This window comes from Pipra filicauda, unplaced genomic scaffold (genome assembly GCF_003945595.2).
Source record: "Pipra filicauda isolate LSUMZ 115617 unplaced genomic scaffold, ASM394559v2 scaffold120_size2142806_pilon, whole genome shotgun sequence".
NCBI lineage: Eukaryota > Metazoa > Chordata > Aves > Passeriformes > Pipridae > Pipra > Pipra filicauda.
In genome coordinates this window covers 1973888-1997368 of record NW_024103663.1, presented here as the reverse complement: position 1 = coordinate 1997368, position 23481 = coordinate 1973888, and the positions used below count along the sequence as shown (strand labels likewise).

The 23481-nt window shown below is 52.8% G+C and overlaps 1 protein-coding gene across 1 annotated transcript; it reads left to right on the top strand.

Annotated features, from left to right (window-relative positions):
• The first annotated feature begins 42 nt into the window (after positions 1-42).
• DHRS11 (dehydrogenase/reductase 11) lies at positions 43-23172 on the top strand. The gene is made up of 7 exons (XM_027751683.2): positions 43-208; positions 11180-11389; positions 17192-17286; positions 17730-17859; positions 18460-18552; positions 19198-19263; positions 20445-23172. The coding sequence occupies exons 1-7, from the start codon at positions 77-79 to the stop codon at positions 20484-20486; spliced, it is 768 nt and encodes a 255-aa protein (XP_027607484.1). The 5' UTR covers positions 43-76; the 3' UTR covers positions 20487-23172.
• The last annotated feature ends 309 nt before the right edge of the window (positions 23173-23481 follow it).

The following is a 23481-nucleotide window of genomic DNA, read 5'->3' as shown; positions in this document are numbered from 1 at the left end:
ATGGGCGTGTCCGGCGGGGCGGGGCGGGCGGGCGGTGCATTGTGCGCGGCGGCGGCGGCGGGGCCGGGCCGGGGCCATGGAGCGCTGGACCGGCCGCGTCGCGCTGGTCACCGGCGCCTCCGTGGGCATCGGCGCGGCCGTGGCGAGGGCGCTGGTGCAGCACGGCATGAAGGTGGTGGGCTGCGCCCGCAGCGTCGACAAGATCGAGGTACCGGCACCGGGGAGGGCACCGGGGCGGGGGCGACTCCCCCGCGAGGCCGCGCCGGCGGCGGGGCCGCTCCCCGGGTCACCCTCGCCGTGTCCCCGCCGGGGTGATGCCGAAGCCCCCCTTTCCGGCAATCCCCTCCCTCCATCCCCCCCGCCCTCCATCCCTACCCAGCCCCGGGCTCTCTCTCCCGGAGCCCCCGGCCCCGACGGGAGGGTGGGAGTTGCCCGAGCGAGGAGCGCGTCCAGTTTTGGGGTGTTTGTTTTTTTTGTGGGTTTTTTTTGAGACGCTTCTTATCGTGGTTAAAAATAACACCTGCCCGGCCGGCCCCGGGAACGGGAACGGGCTGCGCGGGTTTGGGGCTTCCAGCCCTTCGGCTGTTTGGGAGACGGGATATTTTTGTGATTTAATGATAAAACGGAGTTTCAGCCCTTTGGGTCCTTAACGTGTGGCTCGCCCCGACGAGGAGCATCGCTAAAAAGCGTCAAAAACCTCACGGCGTTGGCTTGAAAATAAAGATGCTTAAAAGAAGTGTTTTCTCTCAATCCTTCTTGTATTGGGTGCGATTTGTCGGCTCTGCCTTGCCGTGGCACGAGATAAGGCTTATTTGCTGTTTAAGAAGTTTCCACTGAGGTAGGAAATAAGTTGTAGTCAGCTTAAATATTGCCGTGCTGGTTGTTTGGTGCCCAGGGATGCAAAGGAGATCTGTACAACATCCAGGGGCTGTGTTTCCTTAGCCAAGGCGATAAGGATTCACCCTGACTGTGCCAAGAATAAATTGTCCAAAATTCACGGGAACCAAGGCTTGGCATTGGTGGTGTTGCTGAGTGGGGTTGAGTAAAGGAATGCTTGGAAGAAACCGGACTTTCCCCCCGTTTTTCACTGTGGATCAGAAAGATGCCACTTGCAGAGAGAACACACCAACGTGACTTATTGAACTGTCCTTTGGGGCTTTGCTTCTAATTTTGGACTTCCCAGCTTTTTGCTACTGTGGTTTGCAGGGAAAGCTGAGCTCTCCAAAGGCTCTCCCACGTGCAGCTGACGGTGTTTAATGTGCTTCTGCAGCCTGGGAGGCTCTTGGAGCCCCACGGTCCCTGGCAAAGGATGCTGTAAAGGATGTTGTTGTTTCCCGTTCCCCTCCAAAAAAGACAACAAAGTTATTTCCAATATTGCCGTTTCCAGTAGTTCCTTTTCCTTGGGTTTTGTTTTGGAATCTTTTCACTTGGTAAAGAAATCAGTGAAACTTGCTGTTCTCCTTCGGTGCTGCAGAAGAGTTTCCTTCCTTTCTGAACCTCTTCTGGCCAAAACACAGTATGGATTTAGGAATGGGAGTTCCTGTAAAGGCTTTGCCTTTCTGTTGGCTCTGCACCGGGTGCAGCCACGCTTGGGTCAGTGATTTCTGGGGTTGCAGGGGGTGCACAAGTGCTGAGCAGTGCTGGGGCTGCTCACACCTGCCAGCCCTCTTGTCGTGCTTCAGAAACACGTGTTCCCAGGGCAGCTGATGTTTGTCCCTGTTTCCTCCCTCTTCCCTGGGACCGAGGTGTGTCTGCAGTGTGTTGTCATTTGTTTTGGTGGGTGTCTGGACTGTGTCTTGCTCCGTTGCTATTCTGGGTTTATTTATTGTGAAGCATGTTTCCTTAACGAGGAAGAAAATCCCAGAAGTGCTGCCTGCTCGGGAAAGGGAAGGTGGTGGAGCGGGAGGTGACCCAGGGTCACTCTGGGAACGGGTCCATCACCTCGGCCTGGCTGCCAGGGACGCTGTGTCAGCACAGATGGGGCTTTGTACCAGCTCCATGCTTCAAATGAGAGCTGAGCTTTCCTCCAGGTGCTTCACCTTGGGCCTTTCCTTTAAAAAAAAAAGAAAAAAGGAAGATATTCAGTCTTAGGACTGTCGAGCTGCCGCCAAGGGTTGGGATTTTTGGCTGTTGGAAGCCACGTCAAGGAGCAGGAGCTGGTGTTGGGTGTGGGATGACCGTGCTGTGGCTGGCACTGTGGGTGATGCCAGACCCCATCCCTGGAGCTGCTGCAGGGCTCCTGCCCGTTGGATGCTCCGGGCAGGAGAAGGAGATGGGAAGGGCTGTGCCATCAGCGCCCCGTGAGCGTGTTCTCACCTTGGCTGGTTGCTGCATCACCAGAGCCATCCACAACCTCCACTCCTCTGCTCTCCCTGGCTCCTGGTTTCCCGAGTCGCTGTTGGTCGGGAGCAGGAGGATGGCATCCCTGCAGGAATCCTTGCTGGGGATCCCAGGGATGCTCTGATTTGGGAAGCACAGCTGGGATGTAAAGGGCAGGATGAGGTTGCAGTGCTGGAGTCTGGGGCTGGAAAGTGGTGATGGAGGGACAAGAGGAGAGGAATATGAAGGAGCCGAGGGGTTGGGGTTGCCAGAGCATCATGGCCATAGTTCATGGAATCATGGAATGGTTTAGGTTGGAAGGAACTTTAAAACTCATCCCATTCCCCCCCTGCCATGGGCAGGGACACCTTCCACTATTCCAGGTTGCTCCAAACCCTGTCCAACCTGGCCTTGGACACTTCCAGGGATGGGGCAGCCACAGCTGCTCTGGGCAACAGTGACTGCAGGACAAATCTTGTTGCTGTATTAAAACTGAATAATTTGCTAAATATCAACGTGGATGATGTTGAACATGATGATGTTCAGAGGAGCAAACCAGGAAAAATATATCGAGGCAGCTTGAAATGGAAAGGGGGCAGAGAGTAGGGTTTAAACCCAGGAACACAATCCTGACTTTGTAGCACAAAAGCATCTGTTTTCATCAGTGTTCTGCACGAGTCACCAGTTTTAAGGTGAAGTGGCTGGAACCCCTCTGTGTTGTGGTTTTATAGCCCACAGTAAACTGGTGACTGAAAGAGCAGGTTGTCTCGTGGAAATTTTAGCTCGGGCAATAAACACTATGTCAAGATTTCTTAATCTCTTGGAAAATCAGATAAGGGCTTGAGGCAAGATAACAAAGGAATTGCAAAGTTGCGGGTTTGGCACTAAACCTGTGTCGAGACCCCAGTGCTCTTTATTTGGCTTTTGAAATAAGAACGTTAATGCTTAAAAAAACCTGCAGAAGTATCCTTTTTTCCCTTGCAGTGGCTGGATTTGCAGTGCTGTCCCTCCCTTGCTCCCAGGCAGCCTCGTGTCCCCCCCTCATGCAGCTTTTTCGAGTGGAGGCTCTTCCTGCGGGTCACCCGGCGGTGACTTTAATAGTCAGACATCGAGGAACGAAATATAATTGAAAATGGCTTTATTTTACTTTTGCATGCCAGGAGGTAATTCAGGTTGAAGGCTTGTTTTAAATGCGAAGCCTGGAGGTACTAACAGCTGTCAAGGACTCTTTGGCGTGTGCTCGCTGAGCGTTTCCTGCTCCTCAGACACGGCCACGCGTTCCAAGTCAGGAGCTTTAATGAGGCAGCCAAGCGTTTTTAGCAGCCTGCAAGGCCAGGCTTTTGGGGGAAACTGCTCCCTGGGAGCTGATCACCTTCACAGGGACCCACTTTGCTGGTCACTGGGGTCTCCAGTGCTCGAGGAGACTCCTTGAGATTTACAGCCACTCCATCCTGCAGCCAGAAGGCAGAGGATCCCTCTGATGGCTTCACTTCCAGGCTCCTCAACTTTCTTCCTCCCAGTGTTTTCCAGAAGTTTGTGTTTAGCGTCTGACTTCTTGCAGCAGCACAGAAAAGGGAGAGTTTCCACATGCGTGGGACAAAATGTTCTCCCCCCGCCGCTGGCAGCCCCCTTTTTTGCTCTTTTATTCCACGTGATCTGTAAATTTTATTTCACAGGATTTTTCCCAGGGATGGGGGAAGACTTGGGAGGGTTTGTGGTAAAAGCAGGTGTGGTAAAAGCACATGGGTATGCCATGGGTTTTCTCTTGGGAGTGCAGGGAGGTACAAGGCAGGGAGCTGTTTCCAAAGGGTTTGCAGTTGATGATAATTTTTTATAATTAAAATTAATGTATTTTTATATTTGTAGAGAATGGCAAAAGTGCTGGCAGGAGCTCTCCCTCCAGCTCCAGTGTCAGAGCCCTGGATCCATAGCATGGCCAGGGCTGTCACTGATGGGAGATGCTCCAGCTGGGACAGTCCCACCCACCTGCTTCATTTCAGGCAGCACCTGATGCTGCCACACCAGAAATCATCCAGCAGTTCGTTCATTCCTTGGATACCTTGCTCCAGCATGGCCAGGGACATCATGGATGTCGTGCTCCAAAAGAAACCCATCTTTTCCTCTCTTTGTTGGAGTGTGCAGAGCAGGGCCGTGCAGGGAGCAATAAATGTGGTTTAAAATGCAAGGTGTAGCCAATTCATTCCAATGCATTTGTGACAGGTATTGATCAAAGGTAACATTTATAACCAGGGACGGCTTTGCCAAGGTTAGATCTTGCTCAGGAAACAGCCTTTGATAAGCTGAGCTGTTGATTGCAGGTTGGAGCAGCCCAGTCTCTGAAGGGGTCAGTGCTCTCTTCCATAAGCGCCAGGGCCCTGTGGGAGGAGGAAGGAGCTGAGTCTTCCTCGTGGGATCTGAGCATCCTGAGCAGCCATCTGGGGGCTCTCTGGCCACCTCCACCCAGCACTGCCCAGGCTAAAGGTGCAAGGGAGGCTCTCGACCCCTTCCATGCTCCAAGCAGTTAATTAACAGCTACTTGTTTCATAGTAGGTGAATGTGGATTTAATCACTTGCACGGTTTAGAGGTCACCTGGTGACATTTTGGCCTCCCCCTGTGGGTGTCCCTGCAGTGCTGGGTGTCCCTGGTGGGGTCTGTCCCTCTGCCCCACAGCCAGGGATGGGTTTTCATGGGGTGTTCCCAAAACCACAGGTTTCACCTCTCTTAAGGCAGGAGGAGCAGCTTCAGGCAGGATATTCCCAAGGCATGGTCCCTGTGTAATAAATGACCTTCAGAATCTCCTTGGCCTCTGGAAGGGCTTGTTTTGTGTTTGACAAGGCCTTGCCTCAGGGATGGTGGGTACTCAAGGCCTCTCAGGTGCTTTTATTGCCACTTGTCCCTGACCAGATCCTTTTCTGATAAACAGGAGAGATCCCATAATTGCAGTCTTGAGTGGTGGGAACAGATGCTCTGCTGTCCCCATGGTCTTCCTGAGGCATGAGGGGGAAGAGTTGGTTTTAAACCGGGTTAGAACACCCCCTTTCTCCCCCAAAATGTGCTTTAAGAAGGTCTTATTGCAGCAGCCCCCCCTTCTCTGCTCCTCTGTTCCACTGGGCTTTGCAGCAGAGCAGCAATACCAGGGCATGTCGTGCTCACAGCCCTAAACATAAATAACTGGGGCTTTCCTGGGATTTTGGAGATGGGATGGGATGGGGTGTGTGTTCTGCTGTGTAACGAGGCAGATCTGGGAGCTGTCCCGTGCCTGTTTCCCTGTGTAAAACCTGGCAGCTGCTCTGGGAAGGTGGGAGGGTTGTCTGGGAGCAGCATTGGACATGGAGGGGCTGTGTTTTGGATTTATGGAGAATGTCCTGGAGCAGGGAGGTCTGAAAGGAGCTGGCACAGCACTGGGGAGAAAATATGATGGAGAAAATAATGGGTCTCGTTAATAGTTTAAGCTCTGCAGAGAGCAGTGGCTGTGCTCAAGTGGAGCTGTCACCCTCATCCTGCCAGTGCCCACCTGGGAAGTGTTCCCGGTGATTTCCTGGCTGGCAATACCATCGTTGGCCCCGCTCAGCCCCGGGTGGGTTCGTGCCCACCCTGGGTCTGTAAAATGGGGGCAGAGGACCCGTGGTCTTGCTCCTGCAGCCAGACCTTGCTCCCCGTTGGGCTCTGGCAGCTCAGCACAGCTCTGCCCAGCTAAGCCGGGGATTAGCCCCGGCGCGGCCGTGAGCGGCGTTGGCGTTGGGGCAGATGTTTAATCACAGCCCCTGCAGCTGGGTGGCCCTGGAAGTGCCAATCCCAGAGGCTGCTCTCCTCCCACATGGGGCTGGGACGTGCGGGAGCCCCCCTGGTGCCCATCTGTGGGTCCTAAATCTGGGCTGGGTCAAAATTCAGGACCCGTCGTCTGGATTTTGGTGCCGGGGCGCTCCGGGGGCTGGAAGGGGAAGGCCCCCCATGCCCCTCCCGGCGTGAGTTAATCTGCCTGTTCAGAGAGGATTCCTTGGGATTACACGGGCGGGCGGGAGCGATGGGACACAGCGATGCTCCCGCGGGGATGGTGCTGGGAGAGCGGGAAAAGTCCCGGCTCTGCCAGCTCTGGAGCAGGGCCAGGGCCACGCCGAGGGGTGTTGAGAGGAGAAGAGGCCAATCTCCTGCTCTGACGTCGGGGACCTGCTGTTCTGGTACTGCTGGTACAACTCTGGGGTGACAGCCGTGGTCACACTGAGGGGGGGGCTCGGTCCCACTCTGTGGGTCTTCCTGGGACCCCGAGCTCAGAGCTCAGCAGTGGGCTGTCATCTGCTGCTGCTTCATCAGGATGCTGGGGCTGGGAAGGGGTGAGTCCCCCAGTGATCTGGGAATGAGTCCTGGATACCCTCAGGGGTGCTTCCAAGTCTTCCTCACCCTGTGTGGTGACAGACTCGATTCTGTTTGTTATTCAGGGTGGGCATGGGCTGGTTTCCTGATATACTCAATTACAGATGTTATTTAGGGTGGGTATGGGCTGGTCCCACCTTGGACCTTCACACCTTGGATCTTCAGGGTATGGCTGGTTTCCACGGACCTCTGACCACACCTCGGACACGTCGCCGGGCACCTCAGACCTTCCCTGCTTCGAGATCAGGTGGAGTCTGGCTTGATTTAATTCCAACAGATCATCTTCCCCGGCTCCCCGTGTGCGGGGATGACACACACGAGGCACGTGCCGAGATCTGAGGGTGTCAGGCTGGAGCTCTGCCCTCCCAGCCGTGTGTTTGGGGTTGCCTTGGCAATCCGGGCGCCGCTCCAAGGGCTGGTGGAGCACCAGGACAGGGGCTCCAGCCTCAGTCAGAGCTCTGGGGCTGCCTGAGGATGCCAGGGAAGGGTCCACATGCCGGGTTAGGTGGGAACCTGCGTTGTGCAGGCTGGGGCTGGGGCTGAGGAGCAACCAGGCTCCTGTGGGGCCGGGTTTAGGACAGTGGCACCTCAGAGGGAGGCAGAGATATCTCTCTAATGAGCTGTCATCGGGCAGCAGCGTCTCCTCCTCCCCCACGCCAGCCTGTGGCAACGTGATCTGAGCAAGCAGGGAAAAAATAAAAGGTGCCTCCAGCCTTGACATGAGTAAGGAGGGGTTGTGTGAGTGCCTTGAGGCAGCAGGGACCTCCAGGCAGTGCCAGCGGGGCGGGCGGGCTCATGTGTGGCGTTGGAAATTGAAAATTAAGTGAGCTGGGGAAAACATAATCTTGGGTGTTTAACTACTGAGAAGGGGCTTGGAAAAGAGCAGCGTGAGTCTGGAGCAGTGTGGGAGGGCAGTCAGCAGCTCTGGGAATGGGTGACTGCTCAACTGGACCCCGTTTAGCAGGAGTCTGGCTCCAGTGCCTGGGAAGAAGGGTGAAGTGATATTTATCCTTGGATCATATGTGGGCCAAAAGTACCCACAGCTCTAGGAGGGGGCTCAGTGTGGTTATCTCCATTTTCCAGTGGGTACACAGCTCTGGATCTTGCCCACAGGGCACTGTGGAAATAAACCCCAGTCTAGTGCTTTATTCACTGTACGTCTCTTCCTCTATTATGCTGTTGTACTGTTATTAAATCTTAATTAAAAGAAGCTTCAAACTTGCCAATCAGTGAAATGAAAGGGTTTGTAAGCCTCCAGTTTTCTTCCACAGCTGTGATGCTGTTCATTAGGATTTTTCTCCTTCATTTCCTATGGATAGCACAAGTAATTGGGGTGACTTCGGTGCTTTTCCAGTTGGTTTCTTGGTGCAGTTCTGTATTTGAGCACAAGCTCTATCAGTAGGACTCAAGCACCTGTGATGAATGGCAGGTTAGATTAAAAATTACCTAATGGTTTCTCCTGGCTTTAATCTCTCTGAACTAAACATGTCTGAAGTTAATGGGATGGTTTGCCAAATAAAGCCCTACGTGGCTCTTGTCTTTTTTCCTCCCCTTAAGAGTCCCTTTACATTTTTATATCAATTAGTTTTGTAAAACTGTTTTATCAAGACTGATTGTAGATGCAAGGCACTGTGCCCATTTCAAGTGTCATATGCACAAAGAGCATTAACCCCTTCTGGGGAGAACTGATGGAGCCTCAAGGTACCAAAACCATCCCAGGAATGCGAGGCATCCTTTCAGACTGGGTAGCACATCAGAATTGAGGGGTTGCATCCATGGCAGTGGATGGCTCCAGGTTAAATGTTTTAACATCTCTTTCTTCCTTATGTTGCATTATCCCAGTTTGTACCAGCAGCAGCAGCTCCTGGCTGTCCATTCCCAAGCATCCAGTGATAATGGTGTGGGACAGAGACGCTGGAAGTGTCCAAGGCCAGGTTGGACGGGGCTTGGAGCAACCTGGTCTAGTGGAAGATGTCCCTGCCCATGGCAGGGGGTGGAACTGGATGGTCTTTAAGGTCCCTTCCCACCCAACCCATTCTGTGGTTCTGTGCTTAGGTTTTATTTCAGACTTTCATCTCCAGCCACTGAAGGCTCAGTGTACTGTACTGGTGTTGCATTATGTGGTGACTCTCACATTGTTTTTGAAATGTGGAAAGCCAGCTTTTTTTTCTTTCCTCCCTGCGCGTGGTGTGCTCAAAGTGAAATGAGAATTAATTGAGTGACTTAACGGATGCTCTGAAAAAAAAAACCCTGCAAGCTCCGTGACTCAGAGAGTTGCTTTTCCTAAGTCTCTTGAAAACTTGCCTGCAGTTGATGTTTCTTTGAAGAGCCCGTGGTGATGACTCTTTATCTCTGGATGGTTGAAGCACATTCAGCCCCCTTGGATGTCAGTGGTGTTCAGCACTTGGTTTTCAAAGAGAATTTGTTAACACAAGTGCAGCCTGAGAGATGAAAGGAGCCGTGTTGAGTCTCGTTCGAGACACCAGACGGGAAAAGAAGGATCTTGAGAGATACTTGATTTCTCTGGTCAGCTGTGGCACAGAAGCCTTTCTCTGAGGGGGAAAGACCTTTCTCTTGGTGCATCTGGAGACTGACTGGGAAAACAGGATGGGCAGCTCCAGCACCACAGTGCTGTCCAGAGCACACAGGACGGGTCAGGTTGGAGGGGACAACAGTGGTACAACCCCCCTGCTCAGGCAGGGGCATCCTAGAGCACATTGCACCCCTTCTTCCGTCTGCCCCTTCATCTGGGCTGCAGCCTGTGGGCAGTGGCATTGAGAGAGCCCACTTAATTAGCAATACAGTGATTCTTCCCATAACCTTGGTGCCAGGGAAGTGGCTGAGGGACCCTTTGCCCATTTTTCCCTCTTTTATCTTTGCAGGAGCAAGGCCCCATCCCTGGAGTGGTTTAGCACCTTCCAGCAGCCCTTCCTACTGCTTTTAATTCTCTAAGTGCTGCTTTTGCAGATTTTTTCCCCCCAGCTGGTTTTTTTCAAGCGTGTACTCTTGATCTTCGAAAGGAATATATTTTTTTTCTACCATTATCAGCACAAAATCAACAACACTGCGTGTACAGCAAAGTGCAGCCAGCCCCGGGGGGGCACAGAGAGGTAGGATTCAGTCCCTGGGGCACCTTTGTTCGGGCAGAGATATTGTCTAGCTCAGCCTGAGCAGAGCTCTCCGGGGATCCTGATGCTGCTGGGATGGATCGATCTCCAGCTGAACTCGGCGTGTCCGTCCCCTTCTCGCTTGGTGCTGTGAGAGCAATAATAATCATTCTTGTGTTACTGCAGTGCCTCCCCTGATCTGATAGTCAGAAAGGAGAGTGGAGTCTGGACCAGAGCTGTGGAGCTGGGCTGGTTTTTGGCTTGTGGCCCTTGGAAGGTGTGGGTTCCTGGAAAAGGCAAAGCGGAACAGCTTTAAACTCACTGCTCAGGGCCTTGGCCCAGCTCTGGGGTGGGCTCAGCTATTGGGAAACACTGAAAATCATTTACCAAACAGAGTAATTAAAATGAACATGCTCGGGGCACAGAGAGGGGTTTGGAGCTCCTGGAGTCTCTGTCCCTGTCCTGAGCAGGCACAGCTCCCAGCCCGGAGCTGTTCCACAGCCGCATTCATGTACAATCACTGTCTGGGGTCCTCTGCTTCCAGCCAGGAGATTCCTGTGCTGGGCCTCGCTCCTCCTTTTATGAAAGGCAGTGAATCGCAGTCCTTGGAATGCAGGGAGGAGCTGGGAGGAGTGGGAAAGCCGCCTGTGGCAGGGGCAGAGCTTTATTGCACCCGCTGCAATGTCACGTCGGCCACAGCGCCGTGGGCGACGGCGTTCGAGTGATTTGGTGGACATTCATAGCCAGAGTCCATCTCTCCGCAGGAGCCAGACATCATGTGGCTCTGGCCTGGCGCTGGGAGCTGTCACTGTCGCTGGTGTGACACATCAGGGATGAGATGCTGCTTCTCATTAGCATCAGGGGGTAAAGGGCATCCTGCGGAGGATGTGGGGCGGTGGCAACAGCAGCTCTTGCCTTTCCCCTGCTTTATATCACCCAGTCTGATAAGAGATCGGGACGTTTGGAGGAACTGTTGGAAATGGCTAATGAGGAATTGCCAGGTGTGGGATTGCCACATCCCTAGTCCGTGCAGCAGCCCCGCAGAGCTGCAGCCCGGTGCCACGGCAGGATTTGTCTGTGTTCTGCCAGCACTGTTCACCTTGAGCTGTGCTGCCTGGGGTGATGGACGAGCACTGAGGGTGTCCTCAAGCTCAGTGACATGAAGGCTGAAGCGCTCAGCCTCTCGTGGGTATCGATATTTCCTCTTTCTTAATGAGCACCACGGTGGTTCTCCCCTGGCGCCTGCTTCTAATCCCGGCTCACGCAAAGCCGGCCGTGGTTTGTCAGCCCCGAGGAGTGTTTTATAGGGAATGGCTGGACAAGCTGCTCCATGAGGAGAGGAGGCTGATGGCTGTTTTCTTCCTTCCTTTCTCTTCCCTAGAAACTGGCAGCTGAGTGCCAGAGCGCCGGCTACCCGGGGACCCTCATCCCGTACAAGTGTGATCTCTCCAACGAAGAGGAGATCCTGTCCATGTTCTCGGCCATCAAGACCCTCCACCAGGGGGTCGATGTTTGCATCAACAACGCGGGGCTGGCCCGCCCCGAGCCCCTGCTCTCGGGGAAGACGGAGGGCTGGCGGACCATGATAGACGTGAGTAGTGCCCCTGAGGGAGGGGGAGCTGGGCCAGAGTTCTGTTTCTTCTGGTACTGTTGTCCCATCTACTCATTCTACGTGTGCAGAGCTGAGCATCTGCTTCCCAACCTGCTCTGACATGGCCTGGGTCTGCTGCTTGGGAAGTGGAAAGACATCCTGCCCTGCTGAGCCACACGCCTTCACCCTGGAGTGTGGAAACACTCGGTACCTTCAGTACCTCTTCCCTTTAGCTCACTGGCTTTCTAGAGGGTGATGAGCCTCACTCTTTTTTTCTTCCATAAAACAGGAAATCGAATGCCAAGTGCTGGCTTTTGTAGCTAATCCTGTTAGTTGTAGCAGTGGGTTGTAAAATGGGCAGATTCTTTTTGGCTTAAAAAGCCGTAACACTTTTTGTCTTTATAGCTTAATTTTCTGCCCATAATCTGGTTAGAGCTGGATGTGAGCGAGGCCGTTTCGTGTGCCAAAGTGGGAGTTGTGCAAATGGTCCATCCCATTTACAAGCAGCACCTCTCCCTGGGTCTTCCTGTCCTGAGGTGCTGCTGGGCATCTCTTTGGGACTTCACTGTTTTTTGTCATTATGGGGTGGCCCTTTTCTGCACAAACCAGTGGCAACCACAGCTGTGGGACCCCGGGGCAGTTTGTGTGTCCTTGCAATGGCCCTTCCTGCAGCTCTGGCCAGTGAGGTGCTGAACCAGGAGCTTTTCACAGAGGTGATTTCCCCTCCTGTGCCACCTACTCCTGTGCACGAAAGCATCATCCTCACAGGTGCAGGAGTGGAACTCAGGGCTCTGAGTGATCCTTGTGGCACCCTCAGCAGCTCTGAGAGCTTGTCCTAGTGAAGGGAAGGACATATCTGTTGGAAAAGCTGCTCAGAGCTGTGGGCTCAGGGCCACTCTTTCTGACACCGGAGCTGGCGGGATCTGTCAGCTCCCGGGGGCTGTTCATCCAGCAGCAGCCTCGGGGGCTGTGCAGAGCAGAACACAGAGGCGCTTTGAGGCCTCAGGCTCCTGCTGCCAGGGCAAGAGCTGCCATATCCTGGCTAATTAAGTTCTTGTTAGGATTTTGGCCGGCCTGCCGGCCGCTGTGACCGCAGCCAAAGCAAGCTCAGCTCAGCTTTGTCTGCCCAGCCAGGCTTTTGTGGGCTGCCCAGCCCGGGTCACTGCACAGCCGCATCTCCCGGGCCCCGGTTGCCATGGAGTCTTTAAAGAAAATTAAGTGAAGTGTAGCTGAGGCTGAGCTGGAGTTTAGGAGGGCACTGCCTGGCGCTGTCTCGCTGCGAGCCGGGTTTGGGGGTCGCCTGTGCCTTATAAACTCCTCGTGCTGGTTGCTGTGACCGTGTGTGAGTGTCTCTGTGGGTGCTGCGTGTCCCCCCCGTGCTCCTTTGTCTTTGTTCTTCTCACCTTTTGTTCTCTGTCAGGTGGACAGGCTGGGGGGACTCGTGGCTTTTCCCAGCTGAAGGCCCTTCCCCTCCCTGTGTTCCCTTCCCTGGACTGCTGGGGTGGGAGAGCTCCCTTTATCTCACCTTCCACCTCTCTTGGGGAGAAAGATTTTGGAATGGGGATTGTCCTGTGTGAGACACTTCAGTGTTGGTGTTTACGGTGGCTCCAAGTTTGGGAGCTTGGGGGATCCCCCTCCTTGTGGGTGATGGATGGGGTGGTGGCCCCACAAGGGCAGCCTTAGGAAAGCGGGCTGGGAGTGTGTTTTATTCCCAGAGCTGATCTGTACAGCTCCATCCGCTCTCATTGCTTGGCAAAAACGCTGTTGTAGCACTGGGAGCAGCCTGAGACACCCAAGATTTCTTCCTTCACTGGCAGATATTTTCCTCTCACCACCCTCCCAGCAGCTGGTGGGTTTGTTGTGTAATGGAATAACCCCTTTAATGCAAAGGTGAGGCCCTGGGGAGCTCCAAACGCTTCACCCACCTCAGCCTGGGCAGCCTGACAGGCCTGGGCTTTGCTTTTGGTCCTGCTGGTGAGTGGGAGGAAGAGCTCAGGGTAATTCCTTTCGTTGTGTGCTCCCCTTTTTGTGGCTGCAGCTTCCCTGCTTGGAAATCTCTCTCTCCTGGCTGTGCAGGCACTGGAGTGGCAGCACTTTGGGGAGGGGTGTGCAGTGACAGTGGGGTTTGGGGAGGGGTGTGTGGTGGGTTTGGGGGGGATGTGCAGTGACAATGGGGTTTCGGGGTGGATGTGCAGTGACAGCTCTCCCTGCTGTGCCATGCCAGCCCCAGGGAAACTCTCTCCAGGCCCATTCCTCTCAGAGGGTTGGGATGGGGGAAGGCTGCCAGCACCTTTCACGGGCCACTGGGCTTTGCAGAGCTATGTGGGAGCAGGGAGGCTTCTTGCAAAGGTTCCTTGGAGAAAGGTGTGAGAGAGCAGCAGGGTTCGAGGTGCCTTTGGAGAGTTCCAGTGTACTTCTGGGCTGCAAGATGGGAAAAGTTTCTAAGCAGCCATCAATCTATCGATTTAGGAGGCATTAGGGCCTTAAATTAAAGGCATTTTTTCTTTTTGGTAAATTGATTTTTGTTTCCATGCATTTTTTATGAGCTTTGAGGCTCTCTCTCCTTCCAAGCTCCCCTCTCAGTATCCCTATTCTTGCTGTACATCTACAGTCAAACCCATGTTATCATTTGCTTATTCGTCTTCTTTTGTAATGTTCCAGTTCCTTGTTGTCTGGTGGGGGTCCCCCCTGTTCCCAAGGGGGGAGCTGCAGGAGTCTGATGTGAGGAGCTGTGGATGTGTTGCTTTACAGCAGCACAGAGCCCAGCGTTGCCAGCCAGGGAATCCAGTGTGGGAGCAGGAGGGAACGTGCTACCTCAGGCAGGTTCTGAGCCCATCACCTCTTGGTTCACAGCTTCCCCCATTTTCTCACTTGTTGGTGAGATTGTGTTTGACTTGAGGCCGGAGCAAAGTCCTCCAGCCATCCCTGATCTGCACAGGGGGGGCTGGGGCTGGGTGCTGTGCACCCACGGGCTCCAGGCTCTGGGATTTGAGCAGCTCCTTCACGTTTTACCTACTGACCTTTACAGCCAGGAACTCAGGCTGAACTTTCCATTTGCACCGTTCAGGACACAAAGCACTGCAGCACATCCTCTCGCTCCTCTAGACACTAAATGGGTTTGATTCTTCTTGGCATTATTCATTGGTCATACAGGCTCTGCTCTTCTTGCTTTTATAAACCATCTGTGCAGAGATATGTTTTCCTTAACCTGCCTTTCCAGATGTGCTTTGGAGCCGGGATACTCATTTTGATGCCTTAGAAAAGGCTGACTTTGTGGGAAGTGAAATGCTCAGCACTTCTAGGAACGGGATCTTTTATGTCCTTCCAACCTGGCAATGGGAACTCATTAATTACTAGAAAAACGTCCTTGTTTCTGTCACATGAGCACACGGGGCTGTCCCAGACCTGCTGTCTGGGGCAGGGTGCAGGTGTGTTGGCCAGCCCTGCTAAGGGACCTTTGAACTTTTCCTACTTAAAATAGGAACGAGGCAGAAAAATGTCTTGTGTGGGCATTGGTAACAACAGCCTGGAGGTGATACAGCCCTAAGACTTGCTCATTTTCCGGGCGTGCTTTTAGCTTCCCGAGTTCCCGTTCCATGTTTTGAAATGGGATTTCACCACAGAATCCAGTGGGAAAAGGCAGGGAGGCAGTCCCAGCTCAGCTGCTTTCCAGCCAGTTGTTCTGTTGTACCGTGGTGTTTTATCACGTGGGCTCGGGGCTTTCCTATGTGGCTCTTGATTAGTACCCTGCTTTGCCAGTCACTGTCAAAATGTTGTACCTCTGCCCACGAGGGGAATCGCTGCTCAGTGAGTCGGGGCTGGAGCCGGGCTCAGGCTTTGGGCTGATGTTACCCTCTAGTGGCCTGTGGAGATGGAATCGGGGAGTGACTGCACCAAAAACGTGGTGCCTGGTGGGTTCCTGGGGCAGGGAGGGGAGCTGGGATGTTGCTTGTCACACAGGGTTTTTACACCAGCAGTTGCCCAGATCTATGTCCACAAGGATTGGCTCCTCACTGGTTCCCGTATCGGGCTGGGGTGAGTTACTCCCCCTTTCCCTGCCCACCTTCCCGTGGAATCCCAAAGCCTGCACACGCCCTGCCTGCTCTGGGCTTTGCTCCAGTGCTGAGGGGCCACTTCTGCTGCCACGTCTGCCCTGTTTGTTCCTTGCACAGCCCAGGTGAGCTCCCCACCACCAGGTCAGGGCTGTGTCTCTGCAGCTCCAGGCACGGTGGCTGAGCTGTCTGGCAGTGACTCTGTGCTTGACCAGAGTGCACTTGGATGAGGGTGACGACTCTCCTTGTGTTGCCTGGGTACTCCCACGGGCAGATAAACAGGCTATTTATGTGTGGCCAAGACAAAACCCACAAGCATGGCCTCTCGTAATGAGTGGGAAATAACGACCGAGACAAAAGCAGTGACCGGGAGATCCTCCGGCTGCCCCTGCTCCTCTTTGTGTGCTGCTCAGTAATTGCATCTCTCAGCCCCAGCCCTTTCTGCCTCTCACTTTCTGGTCTCCACACCACTGTTCCCCTCTTGCCTGTCCTTTTGTGCTAGCAAGCCTAGTTACTCTGCCTCACTCTTGTTTATAAGTTTCCCAGAGATGGTCTCCAGCCCCCTCCCATATCTGTCCCTCTCTGTCCACATGGCCTTGTTCCTGCTACAAACCCGTTTATAGTGGCACCTGCCTTCTGATTCATCAGAACTTGAGTTCTTCCTGGGTCTTTCATTCACAGCAGTGTGTTTAAACTCGTCTGGCCTGCTCATTTAGTTGGCAAAGTGACACACAGTTAGGTAGGACCTGCCAGGCTGTCCTGCCTTGGGATGGTCACATCCTTTCTGGAGGCCTTCAGCAGACACTTTCAGCCACTCTTCCAAATCTAAACCACTGTGAGCTTAAGCAATCAGCACTGCTGCTGAGACTCCTGCTCATCAGTCTTGCACGTACCTCTGGGCCCTTTGTATTCCAGCTGGGAGAATTCCCTTATCTGTCTTCCTGGAGGCTTTGACTCTGTGTTTTATGGTCAGGGAACGCTCAAGGCAGCTGTGCATAGTGGTGGTACGTTGTGGAGGTGACAGGGCCGAGTTTAACTGAGCCACAGTGTGCTTGTCCAGACAGCAAGAGCCTGGAAAGCTCTGGGTCCTGTGGTACAGGACTGGATAAACTGCCATGTCCTTGCTTCTGATCCACTTAGGGCTGAGGCAGCTGTCAGCAGGGTGACAGGTTGGTGGCTTTCACATGCACGGGGTGACTTGCCCACTCTGGCTCTCCCCGTGGCACGAGGTGATCTCTGGCTTTGTCTGTGCCCAGGAAGGTCTTTGCTGGCGGTGCCTCCGAGCACCTGGCGCTCTGACAGCCAAGATCTGGGGATTTCCTCATTAACTAACTGACCTAATTACCTGCTGTCAGTGCCCTGCCAGCTGCCCAGACACCCGTGTGCTCAGTGCTGGACAGAACAACCGGCTTTGTCTCCTGGGCAGTGCTGCCTGTGAGGAGAGGGGGGTTTGCTCTGCCTTAGTTTGGGCTCTACCCTCACACCCCTAAAATGATCAAGTCCATTTATTTCTGGCAGAGGCTGGGGCTGTCTGACAGAATGGGGTATCTGTGCCCCCCTGCCCCCTCTGACCCAGCTCATGATGTGGGGTGTGTGTATGTGCATTTCCCTCTGCTGGTGTTCCTGTTGGGAATTGCCCTGGGAGAGGGACTGGAACCTGCACCCCTGGCTTCGGGCATGAGAGGGACAAGTCATGGAGTGCCAGGCAGGGCTGCTGGGCTTAATTTCTTCTTGTTTCCTCACCCCTCAGGTCAATGTGATGGCTGTGAGCATCTGCACCCGAGAGGCCTACCAGTCCATGAAAGAGAGAAACATTGATGATGGGCATATAATTAACATTAACAGGTAAGTGAGGGGGGATGTGGGATCAGCCACGGGGGCTTCCTCCTCTTCCCTGCATCGTAGAGAGGATTAAGCACTGGAGCTTCAACCTTGGAGTGGGCTGATGGTGCCCAAGGAGGGGTTTTCCAAGGATTGTGATGGTTGATTTTTCAAGCCACTCTTTTAGTCTTTGCTGGTCTAAAGCAGGAAAGACCAAAGCAGGGAGTAAAGGGTGATGTCAACCCCTTGTGGTGGTGCAGGGCTGAAGATTGAAACTTCTCAACCAGCTCCAGAAGGCAGCCATGTGGAGAGGAGCCCGTGGGGGGGTGTGCTCCCTGTGGGAAGGGAATTCCTCCCGTAGCCACCACGTCACCCTCTCTGCGTGTTCGTGACGGTGGTTTGAGTATCCTGGTGGGACACTGCTTTCCTCCCAGCTCTCAGCACCTTCCTTTCTGCTCTCTCCCCAGCATGAATGGCCACAGTGTCGTGCCACAGTCCGTGGTGCACTTTTACAGTGCCACCAAGTACGCGGTGACAGCCCTCACGGAGGGGCTGAGGCAGGAGCTGCGGGAGGCAAAGACTCATATACGAGCTACAGTGAGTACTGGGGGCAGGCTTGGGGGGTTTCCCCTTTGGAAGAGAGGCAAGGGGATGCAAAAACAGTCCTCAGCACACTGGGAATGTTCAAGAAGTCCTGTGGCCAACTGTCCCGGGCTGCCTCTCTTTCCCAGGCAGAGTTTGGGGCTCAGAAGGCACAGCTGTGTCCAGGGAGAAACTCTTTGGGTGCATAAAGGGGGCATTGAATAAGCTTTTTGGGTGCACAAAATGTGGGCAGTTGCTTGTCAGGGAGTGATGGAGGGGGGGTCACATCAACAGAGGGGGGCAGTCAGGCTGGGCTGCTTGCTCTCAGTCAGAGCTTTTCCGTGTTTTTCTTTGCTTCTCTGTCCCTCTGGGGTGTGGAGAGGGAAGTACCCACCAGCACTTCCCCAGAGGTACCTGCCACAACAACCATTAAGGCGAAGTCCGCTCACTTCAACTGTTCCCCTAAAACATGAGTAGGAAAGGAGAATAGCAGAAAAAGAGATGAGGTGTTTTTTGGCTTTTTCAGTGCTAAAAAGTTTTATCTCCCTTTTTTTTTAATTGTTTTACTGAAGGGCAATTACAAATCCTATTAGGATGTGCTCTGCTTTTTTCCAGTGTATATCTCCAGGACTGGTGGAAACGGGATTTGCTTTTAAACTCCATGATAATGACCCCGAGAGAGCTGCTGCAACCTATGAGAGCATTCGGGTAGGACTTGGAGAACTGGACACAGAGGGAAGTGGCTCTGATTATAGTTGAACAGTCTCTCTCCTGGCTAATGCTTCCACAGAGTGCCCAGTTCTTTCCAGGATGCCCTCAGCACTCCCAAAGTCTCAGCCCTCAAACCTCAGATTTTGCACTGGTATTTACACACCGTGTAGGTTTCCGTTTGGGTTCGGTTTCCAACTCCCTATATTCTTCCTTTTATTTTGATGTTTCTGTAAACAAGTATCAGTCAGCTTTGACATTTTGCAGGCTATGATTTCTTTGTTGCAGAGAAGATGTAACAAATAAATGTTCCTGCTCGGGGAGAAATATAAGAGCATGTTGTCTTGCACGTGGCACAGGATTTCTTGTGCTTCTCTGGGAATTTTTGATAAGGATGGCAATACCTGACCTGGCAGAAGTACCGTGCCAGCAGTAAAACTACTCACAGCAACTGAAGAATTATCAGCACCAGACATGTCCTTTTTTAAATCTTGAATGGATTATTTTTTTCCTGCTTGCTTGCATCTTTCTGACATGCCCCAGTGACACTGTCGAGACTCATTATTGATGGTTAGGAGAGGGGTGATCTTGTGGTTAACTTCCTGCAGTGCCCTTTGACTGAGAATCCCTTTGCTGTCTTTGCAGTGTCTCAAAGCTGAAGATATGGCCAATGCTGTCATCTATGTCCTCAGTGCCCCCCCTCATGTACAGGTAGGCTGGGGCTGGGCTGGGGCAGGGGCTGAGGGTGGAGGGGGGCAAGGGCTGCCCTGACATTTGCTGATCAACCACTGTATCAGCTCTGAGCTTAGTGAGCCTAGGCTGGGGATTAGTGGGGATCACGTTTGTTTACACTTCCCTTATGGCAGCTCTGGGATTGCAGTGCCCAGGATCTGGGATTGCAGTGCCCAGGATCTGGGATTGCAGTGCCCAGGCTCTGGGATTGCACTGCCTGGACTGGTCGCATCCCTGCGGATCCAACAAAGGCTGAGCTGACTCTGTTGTTTCCCCCAGAGGGTGGTTGGGCACTGAACAGGCTCCCCAGGGCAGTGGTCACGGCCCCAAGGCTGCCAGAGCTCCAGGAGTGTTTGGACAGTGCTCCCGGGGACAGGGTGGGATTTTTGGGGTGTCTGTGCAGGGCCAGGAGCTGGGCTGGGTGATCCCTGTGGGTCCCTTCCAGCTCAGGGCATTCTGTGATTCTGTGACTGCAGAGGAGGACTGTGCAAGACAGAAGGAATGTGAGGGATATGGGCACGTTCTGCCCTTTTGGATGGTGCCATCTGAGGTTTGCTGAGAGTCTCGAGTTGTGCCAGTCGCCAAATGACACATTGGGCCCGATCCTGCTGAGTGCTGAGCACCTCCCCGAGGGTGTGTGAGATGCTTGTGCTGCCTCAGGGACTCCCTCCTGTGGAACTAGAAATAGGTGACCAGCTCTGAGCTGGAGGCAGGGGGAGGCAGGAGCCGAGTCAGTGCTTACCCTGTGCAACACGAAAGCTCCTGTTGTGAAAGCAGACTTTGATCACGAGAGGCTGAACAGCCCCTCGTGTGGACTCTGCTCCTTGGGGCAAGACGTGGCCGTCTTGACACTGGATCCGTGGGGATGACTGGCCTTGTTGTCCTAAAGAGATAAAAAGTCCTGCCTGTGGCTGAAAGATAAAAGGTCCTGCCTGTGGCTGCTGGAGCAGTGCTGCTGCTTGGCCCTCTGGGATCAGGGCCCAGCCGAGGATGTGAACCGTGACACTTGGCAGCCGGTGTCACCTCGCACCTCTCCTGTGCACGTCTGAGCTTTTATCCCTCCTGCTAAAGGCACAGCAGGCACATTTCACCTTTGCTTCTTTCTCTGCAGTGCAGCACTTCCAGTGGGCTCCAGTAAAACCCTGCGTTGTCTCTTCCAGATCGGGGATATACAGATGAGGCCCACGGAGCAGATCTCGTAGCAGGAGCAGAGGCCCTCGGGCAGCACAGTGCATCCACTCCACTTCGGACCCTCTGGCAACCCAGGGTGTCAAAGGCTGGCTGGCAACGTTTTAATCAAGTACCAAGGATCATGTTTGAAGAATTGTTTTTCTCTCCCTCTCTCTGAGCTGGTGCTGGTGCTGAGCCAGTTTGAAAAAAAAAAACAAACAAGCAACAACAAGTAGTGGGTCTCTTTTCTCCCCCACTCCTTTGTGAAACTGCTTAAGAGTAAAATGTATTTGATGATAATGCAGGGAAGTGGTTTGTGGAAGATTGTTGTCTCCAGGCTGGTTTATTCTTCCTTTTGCTTTCTTTTCAAGGTTTGTTTGATCTTAGTTGCTGATGCTGTGTCTGGACCTATGTGAAGTGGCACAAGATGTTTGCCAGCTTCAGTGTGCTTAGGGTTTGAGATTTTCAGTGGATGTCATACATGAATCCATCTAATATTTGGGTTTATTTTCATCAGGTTGATTACTGATGGTGATGATGCATGTGGTGTTTTCTATTTCTTTTGTATTCCACTGCCCTAAACCCAGCATACAACCTTCCCCACCTCCCCCAGCCCTCCTTTCCCGTTCACATGGATCATGCCTGCCAAGTTTGGGGAAGTATAAATGTGTGTGCTTGATATTTCTCTTTTTTTCTAGGTAGGTAAATAGTTGGAGGAAAAGTACCTGTACTTGTGCAGGTTAGAACGATAATCTCAGTGGCATAGTTACAGTAAGAGTGAGTTGTTTGGTATTTTTAATAAAAACTAAACGTGTGCTGTCTTGTGATCACCTCTACCCGTGGTATCATCTCCCAGCACTCTCGATGTTTTGTATGTGATATTTGCATGCATTGACACTTTTCTGGAAACGTGGATCAGTCTTAGAAAGATGTCTGGTGCTGTTGAAATGCTGGTGCTGAGGAGCTGGAAGTTTGTCGGGAGTTTGTTTATGAGGAGAGATACAAACTCGGAGAGAGAGAGAGTGAAATGAACCGTGCTGAAGGTGTCTGAGACGAAAAGAGACTTGTAGGGGTGTTTGCCTACAAAGCAGCAGGTGAAAGGGCTGGGTCAGACCTCGTGTTAGTGCTACACTGGTGCAGCCCCAGTGTTTTGCTCTGGGTTTACTCTACTTGAGAGAGGAGAGAATGGGCCTCAAAGCAGACATGTGCAGAGCTGGAGAGCACTGGAGATGTCTCGAGACTCTTTGCAGTGTGGTCTGTGTGTGTCCAACTTCCTCTGGAGCTGTTGGACACGTTGCCTTAAGATTTCAGATCCGCTCCTGCTGGACTCTGTGCAGTGTTTCTGAGGGCAAATGTTGGCTCAGGTGGAGCTGGGATGGTCAGTTGGTCGGAGCAGAGGATTGGAGAGCCTGAGAAATTTGGGTTTGGATGGTTTGGCTCACACCAGGAGAGCTCTGGGAGTCCATCTGTGTCACCCCACCGTCAGGGAGGCCAGAACTGGGCCACTACAACATGAGTTCAACTCCCTGCACAGCCTCGGGCAAGTCACTTTTACCTCTCTGCCTCAGTTTCCCCATCTGTAAAATGGGGATAATAATACTTACCTACCTCACAGGGGTGTTGTGAGGACTCACAAGCTTTTGTAAAGCACTTTGACCACAAGAAGCGCTGTGTAAGTGCTGAGTGTTGTATGAAGTATTATTATTAATGAAACCTTGTGATACCTAGAATTTCCTTGTGCCAAAGGTGAGCAGCTTTAGAAGGATACAAGGAGAAAACTGGCAAAATGTTCCTTCTTAATGGCAAAAGAAAGGCAATTTGCCCCACCCTTTTTTTTTTCCTGTTTATCAACCCACGCCCACGGTGTGTTCTGTCCATTCCTCATGTGTCACCCCTTTCTACTGACAAGTGCACAGAGCCTCCTCTCTGGATTTGGCTTTTTAATTTACTGTGAGTGAAATTCTTGCACAGCTTTAGTGCACTGCCCTCCTCCAGCTTGTTGAGGCCGTGGCTTTGTGTGGGTTCTCTGCACAGAGCAAATCCAGCAGGTGCTCTGTGCAGTGCGTGCCATCTTTTTTAAGAGAAAGGAGTTAAACTAGGAGTTGGAGGCAAAAAAAAAAAAAAGAAAAAAAATTTGAGAAATTTGGAACTTCTGAGAAGGGAAAAAAAAAACTAAGCAGGGATGTGGTGAAACATTGAATTGGTGGCAGCAACTGCGTGCAAAGTTCAGCAGATGTTGAAATGCGTGGCTGAGGAGGGACCTAACTTATCTCCCTGGAAAAGGAGGATTTGGAGAGAATTGCTCAAGAAGGGGCAGTTTGGGTAATTGCTCCCTGCAAACACAACCTGGCTGCCCTGCAGCCCTGGAAGTTGTTTGGTTTGGTTGGTTTTTTTTTTTCCGCCCCTCCTCAAGAACATTTATAACATTTGCAAGTCTTGAAACTGTGCCCAGTATGTTTTTCCACTTCAAGTGTGTTTCCAGGGGATGATTCCTGCTGCCCGTTCACCCCCCCCATGAAGCGCAGCCCGCGGAGGGCTCGGTGCGGGTTGTTTGGCCTCGTGGAACCTGGTGGCACCTCCAGCCACCTCCCTGGGATGAGATGGGACACGACCCCGAGGCATTTGAAACCCCCAAACGGGAGGATCAGCTGTGTAATTTATCAGTAGGTTTCTAACTGTGAGCTGTAAAATAAAGAATAAAAAGAGAGGCACACTGTGGCTCGTTGTGTGTTCTGTCATTTTTGTGTTAAAAGCGTAACAGCCTTTTTACTGTTCCCAGCTAAACCTCTGTTTGGTGACAAATTCAAACAGAAACGTTGTGGTTGTTTATGGGGAAAAAACATAATTACTTTCTAGAGCAGAACAGCATCCAGGTGTCCCACAGATAACCTGTGGAGGTTGGACTCGCCTGTCCCTGTTCAAATGTAGCCACAACTCCAGAGGGGCTCCCTGAACTCCCCGGGTGGGCTGGGTTTGGCTAAACTATGCACGGGATGAGCCCGGGATCAGGAGTGGGGGAACACCCGG

Coding starts and splice junctions, on each gene's coding strand:
- DHRS11 (XM_027751683.2), top strand. CDS start 77: ATGGAGCGCTGGACCGGCCGCGTCGCGCTGGTCACCGGCGCCTCCGTG. Junction 209..11,179: donor GCAGCGTCGACAAGATCGAG/GTACCGGCACCG, acceptor TCTCTTCCCTAG/AAACTGGCAGCTGAGTGCCA. Junction 18,553..19,197: donor CAACCTATGAGAGCATTCGG/GTAGGACTTGGA, acceptor CTGTCTTTGCAG/TGTCTCAAAGCTGAAGATAT.